General features: G+C 38.8%; 1 protein-coding gene across 1 annotated transcript; it reads right to left on the bottom strand.

Moving 5' to 3' along the window:
* Positions 1 to 3,475: 3,475 nt before the first annotated feature.
* Positions 3,476 to 7,578, bottom strand: dpm2 (dolichyl-phosphate mannosyltransferase subunit 2, regulatory). Its single transcript, XM_018699171.2, has 4 exons — positions 7,452 to 7,578; positions 6,021 to 6,110; positions 4,979 to 5,081; positions 3,476 to 4,831 (listed from the first exon to the last, which is right to left on the bottom strand). The coding sequence occupies exons 1-4, from the start codon at positions 7,527 to 7,529 to the stop codon at positions 4,776 to 4,778; spliced, it is 327 nt and encodes a 108-aa protein (XP_018554687.1). The 5' UTR covers positions 7,530 to 7,578; the 3' UTR covers positions 3,476 to 4,775.
* Positions 7,579 to 8,359: the final 781 nt, after the last annotated feature.

Below are 8,359 nucleotides of genomic sequence, written 5' to 3'. Positions count from 1 at the left end.
GGGGATCTGTAGATATTTCTAGGTGTGTGTATGGTAAATCTCCTTGTTTAGAGGTGGTTATGCTGTATACCTACCACCGCTATGCCTCTACTGACAATCCTGACTGGGCAGGAGGTTTCTCACACTTTGAGAGAACATACTCCCTGAAGGGCTAAAGACAGGGTTACAAAGTACAGGAGACTCTGACCACATCCTACAAGATAGTATCACAAAGCTGACATGGGTAGCTGAGCAGCCTCACCACCAGATAATCTGTTAACATGGTGCCAGCTAACACTCCTGGCTGTGCAGGCTACACTGTTATGTCATAGACCAGACTGTGCGTATGACTATCATCAAGAGTTTTGATGAAAAACAGTGCATTTGTTGTCTTACTGTAATACAGCCCCCTTCACAATGTGATATTTCTCCAGCCACACATTGTGAACAGAGTGGGTCAAGTCCCTCATGCTCTTCAGAATCCTGAAGCAAAGGTGTTAAGTTGCCTGTCCACATACACACTGAGCCTCATGCAGCAGCGTTCTCTTAAATTTATCTTACGTTTTCTCACAATTTTCTGTTAAGAGAAAATATAAGAGAAGTCGAGACACAAAACATTCTTTACCATCCAAATCTGCTCTTTCCCCGGCAGTGGCATAGAGAAAGTGCCCTGAGATAACTTCTGTTATGATTATGCACCATACAAATAAAAAATAAAAACTGGCTTGACTTGACTGTTTCTAAATTAGCTCAAACCAGGGCTGGTATTTCAGGACTGCAGTTTCTTCCTACTTCCAGTGAGCTAATATCTGCAGATAAATCTGATATTGGTTCCAATATGTATATGGTGCAGGCTTGGGCTAAACTTGATAGGCAGCTTTTATCCCAATTTATGTAGCTCCACTAGTCCTACAGATAGTTAGTAGTTATATTAAAAACTCATCATTAACCTCATCATCATTGAATCCTATCCTATCCTGAATGTCATGGCCTGCCTTGCACATGGAGGCAATGATAGACGGCCAAGTCCTGTGTTCTATCAGGTACTGGTTTTGTCAGTGGTGGCTTTGAACAGAGCCATGACACAGCTGTTTCTGGTTAAACAAAAAGGATCTTACTCTTTCATAAAAAGCTATATCTCTGTAGGAATCTTATCCATAATGTTGTCAGACACTTAGAATAACAGCCAGAAACAGAAATCCGAGATAAAATGTTACATTTCCATATCTTTTCCAGCCTAATTGTGTAACATTAAGTCCAATAACATGCTGTACTGTCAACACCAGCCATTCCATTCATGTCCCATACATGTTAAACCAGTGATGCTGAGTATGCAGCTTGTTGACAACAGGCACAGAGGCTGTCTTTTCAAGTCCTGGGTCAGAGGTTACCTCATTCTGCCCACAGCTACAGTTTATACATCTTTATTCAAAATATCCATCATAACCATCTCTAAATGTATGTTATTGAGGAGCTATTTCACAGTGTAGCAGGAATCAGGATTAGATGTATTAATCAAAAGACAATCAAAAGACAAGACAGTCATGTTTGATTCAGAAACGTTAGTTTTATCTAAAAACGGAGCCTGGAGAACTGCCTCTTTTCCTGATGAGGATTAGCAAAATGCTTAGTCAGTATTTCTGCTTTTATGCTATTCTGCTGCCTGAGTATCAGGAAGTTAGGAAAATTCTGAGCCACAGAAAGAGGATTTATATAAGGATGTTTTGCTCTGCACTTCAATTACTGATCTCTGTTATCAATAGCTGAAATGAAGGGAACATATCCCAACACCATTATGGGAAAAAACATTATTCAATCAACGAGTACTCATCTGTTGTATATCATGACTGTCATCAGAGTAAAGCGTTTTACTTGCCTTGGTCTGACTCACGGACGAAGAGCTGAGCAGGTCTGCGTGCAGCTGCCGGGCTCTCTCTCTCTCTGTCTCTCCCTCTCTCTCTCTCTGTGTCACATGTTAGCCTGCAGACTGGCAGTGATGATGGCACTGAGCCTCACTCACCCCGCAGTCACACCCATACATTCTCTCTGACAGATTTAACTGCAGCACACAACAGAAATCATCACAGTCACTTTATTAGCAGCTTGGCAACAGCTTGGCAATAAATCCTCCTTCATGAAGGTTTTTCAGTTTTTGTTGAAACTGTGTTGAAGAGTGGTTCATTTTACTGAGGCTGTGGTTTGTGGCATTGTTGAACTGCATTGCGCAATGTTGAGGTGTTCCTATATTTTTATCCACTCAAGCCAACACACCTCTCTTTTTAATAAGGCATCACAGTTTAACAGCTCCACAGACACCCTCCAAACACTTACACAGTTCCAAGACAAAGTGAGCAGTACAACCACCATGAAGGATTTATCACAGGGCTGTTGTGGTAGACGGTAAACTTTGGTTTGAGCTAAGAGTTCCCATTGAGCTAACACCTGAGTGTCATTATCACAAATACTAAAATCAATACTGTAACATATTGTAGCACATTGATCAACTACATGAATACACAACACGAAGAACAATAAATGCCTGTTAATAAAGATGGTAGCAGTCCAGTCACAGTGCATACGCTGACTCATGGTGTCATCTGATGACTGCTGGAAATGATCCATATCTAAGCTGCAGATATTGCTCCTCATCCAGTCTCCTGGCAGTGGCAGCAAAAATACTGCTGCTCATTAGAAAAGAAAAAAACCTCTCATGGTCACAGTTTACAACAAAGAAGGGAGGAATGATACAGGAACAACCTGAGAACTGGTAAGTCATGAATGAGTGAATGAATGAATGAGTTAATAAGCTGTTCCTCATTAGTCCTTCAACATTAACCCTGAACCCACCCTGATCCACACAGAGCACTGACTAGTCATGTTGTACACTTTGATCTTTTTGCTCACTGTAATATAAAAACGAAGTTCCACCAATGTGAAGAAAGTAATACAACAAACACTTACAAAAATCAGACACCAGTATTTTTTTTTCACTTGCCTCTCAGAGCTTCCATACTGCAGACTGTTTAAAATCATCACTGATGATGTCTCTTTTATTTTAAAATGCAACATTGATTAAAATTCTATGATAAACTGTGTCATATTGATACAGAAGTGTTCAGTGTGAGTTGTGAAAGTTTAAAAATTGAAAAAATGTATTTGATAAACTCATCAGAGATCATCCTCATCATCATCCATCAATTGTCCTCTCTTGTAGATGTGAAACATACTATTTGAAAATGAAACCTAATCCTTAAGTTGTGCATGCTGTCTCTCAGCAGGTGTTTGGGTGGGGTGGTGGTGGGCTGGGCTACAATGGAAAACACACAGTACTTGGACAAGCCACTATTATCACTGGTTAAACCAGTCAACAGCTTGTAGTTAATTACAGTATTAACATATGTATCAGTAGCTAGTGTCACCATGACCATGACTATTGCTGTTAGATTGACTGCATCTACTTTACACAAGGGCTGTAAAGAGAAATAAAACATCTGTATCCAATAAACATTTTATTGAACAGAGAAAAAGGACCAGAAGTCCCATCCCCGGCCTTACTGTAGGTGTGTGCCACTGACTGCAGACAAAATGTTGCTTTGTATCCAAAACAATTTACAATACATGATCCACACTTTCACACACTACAAAACAGACACCTGTACAGTATGTCACAGTATTTATAGAGTTTCAGAACTGTGCTGCTTTCACATAAGTTGGAATTCTGACATTTTTCAAACAGTGACACATATTCTGCCATATTACTGCCAATAACTGTTCAGACCCAAACATGAGACTTTTTTTTCTTTCCTGGAAACCATGTTTCAAATAGGTGGTTGTATTATATTTGAGGATAAGACATCTAAGTATTCACAACATCAGATACTCTTTTAGAATGTAGTGTGTTGTGAATGTAACATGTTCTACTTCCTCAGAGGAAAAAAATTACTGATTAGTCAAAATGAGCAGAAAACAACATCTGAATAATCAGTCAAAAAACAGTCAGAGAAAATCATTCTGAGATGAGAGTGTGTAAGTATGAGACTGATGCAACCAGCTACATTAAATAGGGATTTACATTCTGCTTTCATAGAAGTATTCCCTGTTTCACGTTTACAAAGATTTGCAACTTTGTAATCAGAGTAGTTTTAGATTCCCCCTTTACAGTAGCTGGTCTGAGATACTGGATCCCTTTGAAATCCTTCAGAGTGGAGGGGTGTTTAAATATGTTGGTCTATCAAACATGATATTGATTTGAACACACAGTACCATAAACCCGTCAGCTAAATGGTTCCTGTTAACACTGCCTACTGCTAAAGGGGGTGAACTTATGTAAACAGTCATTGTAGAAGTGATTTGCTGACAATTTTACAAGCTGTTGTGTGTCAATGTTTTGTGTTACCTTTCAAGTTATTCCTATGACACGTTTTGGTATGTAGAAGAATGAGGCAATCCCAATGAAACTGGTCCACTCTGTGTGCTCTATGTTATCGGACACCCACTGTCTTTATTTGTACTGCCACCTGGGGGCGCCAACGTCAAAGGTTTGAAATGGTTTTAAAATACAAAAGCTAATTTTCCACTTATTAGCTCTTATCTGAACTGAACATAGAACCAAATTATAAATATCAGGAAACTTTATTTTTCACAAGTGATACGTTGTAAGCATGAACGTTGTTGTTCAGGAGCCATTATTAGAGAATGGAGGTGGGATTTTTGCTTGTGGGGCCACCAGAGAAGGTTTAGCATCTAGGCTTATTTCACGTATTCAAATCTACAACAGTCCCTATAACATCCTGAGATTAGTCCACTTTCTTTGGCTTGTGATTTTTCCACATTACAACTGCTGTGAAGGCCCCTGTGGAGAGGAGAAGAAATGACACACATTCTCACACATCACTTAATTCTATAGGCAATGCATTTAGAGGGGTTGTCTGTGGAGTCCACACTTCAGTGAGACTGCTTGAGAGTGTGCTGTGTTTTAAGGCACAGATAGTTTACTCACCTATACAGAGGAGCAGTATTACTGCTGCAATGCCAGGCAGAATGACTGAGTACTCCCGAGGGAGAAAATACTTGTGTAGTACATGATCACTGTCAACAAAAGGCTGGAAAAGGACAAAATAGCACATCATAAGTTTATTAGTATTCTTAATGTGGTTTTAAAAGTCTGAATACCTGCTAACATTATACATTTAAAAAATGAGAAATCACTGCAGAGGTAAAAATTAGTTTACTTAAGTGATTTTCACATTCCTTTTAATATAAAAATGAAATTCACAAGAATACATAATATATTACTGAAGTACTGAAATACTGGAATTGTCTTAACTGAACAAACCTGTTGTAAATTGTCTTTTTCAGCCCGTTCATGGTGAAATGTACAGGCATGACATTAGATCATTAGTATAATTGATGCCCATAAAAGTGCTGTACAGGGCTGCCTGTTATGCTGTTATGTTTGTGGGCAAGTTTCATTCACAAAAATGTTACAAGAGAGTAAAACGAAGAACTCACACTGCAAAGCTTCAAGTCCTGCTGTTAGAAATAAGCTAACAAATTAAACAGTGTCAGTAGTGATATTAGAAGACCCACAACAATTTAAAAAAATATTATTTGTAGGCTACGGCTGCTAACAGCGTGTCATTGGAGCAGTGCTATACTATAGTAGTACTACTATAGCAGAGATAATGAGAGATTGATTCAATGTTAGACAATAAAAAACATATTTCTAAAGCAAAGTGATGCATGACTGATATGAGAAGTGGTCAACAGGATATGACCGTAACAGAGATATTAATCTGCAGAATATCAGAGCCAGCAGTAGGTCTTGTTACTCTGTGGGTGATACTGGACAGAGACCTGCAGAGACTGAAGCAGCAGTCAAAGTGGGATACTATAGAAGTTCTAACACTAATGCTAAAAAAAAAAACCTCTCTGTAACTTGAAAAGCCATGTCACTGACAATATGTTTTAGTTTATTTTGATTGACTTTTGGTATCATGAGGCTCACTAATTGGGATGTTAGTGATACAGACAGAACCTACCAGGACGATGACCCAGACTGAGTAGTATGTAAACAGCAGGAGGCTGAAGACAACAAGACTCATGCCAACCACTTGGTCCACTCCTGTAGCCTGAAAACAAAGAATACAGTCACAAGCTTAAAATGCTGGGTCCTACATTTCCCATAATGCAACTATTTGACCTTCCCTCTATACCTCCAACATACTACTTCTGTGAAATATTTGAAGTCTTAAGCCTAACTCATCATAAACCTTTCTCAGATTTTAGGAACCTCCTCCAGAACCACAGCAAATGAGCAGAAGTGGTCCAAGTACCAGGAGCTGGTGGAGCAGTACCTGAGGAAGGGCTGAAGGGCAAACTGTGAGCCCATTGAAGTGGGGTGTATGAGCTTTGCTGGCCACTCACCATGCAAGGTCTACACTCTACTTAGCATCATTATGGCTGTAAAAAGAAAAAGTCCTCTCTGCAGCCACCATGGAGGCCACAGAGAGGGCCTCCACATGGCTTTGGATCATGAGGAGAAGTCCATGGGCCAGTGGTGCTGGCAGGATCTGATCAACACTGTCTGGGCCTGTCTGGGCCTCACCTGAGTGAGGGTGTATGATGCTGAGAGACCTAAAACACCAGATGACCTCAGGAACATCACTCTCCCAAACAAGGCAAGAAAACCCCATTTGCTCTTTTTTTCTGCTGAATCATTGCATTACTTACTGTATTAATGTAGCTGTGGGACTAATTTTTTAATTCAACTTAGCCCATTTTGAATAACTGTTTAACATCCTATCAAGCCACGGCAGAAACTCAGGCTTTGCTCTGTTTTGTCCATATAAATACCCAGGTCAATGCTTTTTACCATCCACTAAGACTGAGAGGTTTTACTGAGAAACCTGCAGTGACAGCTCACGTCAAGATCTGCTTAACATGGGGAGCCATCCAAAACTCCATTCAAATATCTTGCACTTAAATTAATTGGCGTATTTAGAGATAAGGCACGTCGCATAGTATTAGTTAGTTCATGAACTAGCAGTGCTCTCTTGCAAAATATACGTAAACTTTCAAACAGTTTCAGAGAAACCTATCAGTTACTACCGACTAGCGGAGGAACATTTGATTGAAAACTGTTCATGAATGTATGTATTCATGGGTTTTATACATTTGTAAGACAGTACTCATATGGCCATAATCTAAAACAGCTACATAAAAGCTGGTTATAAACGATATGATGTCAAGTATCTAGTTATAACCAACATCAATGTCTCTAGCATGCTCACATAACCCGGGGATTAGCAACCGTAACTATTTGTTAACCAACGAAACTTCAATATCGGGTTAAAGAGTCTGAAAGTCTTTTTTTTTTTCGTTCCTCTTTTTTTCATTTTCTGAGTTAGCGGTTGCTTAAAATAGATGTCAATATTCCTCTTGTATAAATTCAATCAGTTTATCGTTCTTACCATTTCTGACATGTACTGTTGTTTGCTGACGTTTCCTGTTGTTCTTCTCTCTGCTATTAAACGGCTCTTCAGCACCATCAGTGGATCTCTGCTTCCCCCTACTGGTTGAACCGCAAACTGTTAGTAGTAATGATGTACTGAGGCAGCGCAATTTCATGTACAGATACTTTACCTTTTAATAAAACTAGCATAGGCATACAACACCACCGTAATTACATTACAAGCAAAACCCCTGCTTTCAGGATTTTAGCAATAAAATGTATGTTAAATATGTAAAATGGCAGTGTTACAACTTATAATAATGTTATTCAATTATTATCATTACTATTACTGATGCATTAATGTGCAAGGAGTAATTTATTGTTAGTGTTTGTGGGGCTAGTTTTTTTCTGCAATTTTGAGTTTATTCTGTAATACTGCAATATGTTTTATATTTAGATTTTATGAACTGATCATGTTTTATATGCAAAATCTGAAAAAGCAAATCATAACTGAAGTTGTTCAATAACTGAAGTGCAGTAAAAAGTGCAATATTTGCCACTGAACTGTAGTCGAGTAGAGACACCATTAAATGGAATCATGCTGAAAGGAAGGAGAAAGAAGGAGAAGCTTTTCAACATGGTCTGCAGCAGAGGAGGACTGAGGAAGAAAATGACTGCTCTGTAAGACTCTGAAATGCTGTTGAAAGCTCTGGAAAAAGCTAGTAAGTAGATCTTAAGCTAAGTTGTTGTGGTTTTTGTCAAACTCAATTGATTTTAGTTTTACTGGAGTGCACAGTAGTAGAATAGTCACCCTAGATACTGTAGTATGAGCTGTCATGTCTTGTTTAATAAATCTACTATCTCATGTTATCATTGTAATGATTAATATATCAATAGGCACACTAATGTGTGGTGCATAAGCACCAG

Source organism: Lates calcarifer, linkage group LG9 (genome assembly GCF_001640805.2).
Source record: "Lates calcarifer isolate ASB-BC8 linkage group LG9, TLL_Latcal_v3, whole genome shotgun sequence".
In the NCBI taxonomy this organism is placed as follows: domain Eukaryota; kingdom Metazoa; phylum Chordata; class Actinopteri; family Centropomidae; genus Lates; species Lates calcarifer.
This window is presented reverse-complemented; position numbering and strand designations above follow the sequence as displayed.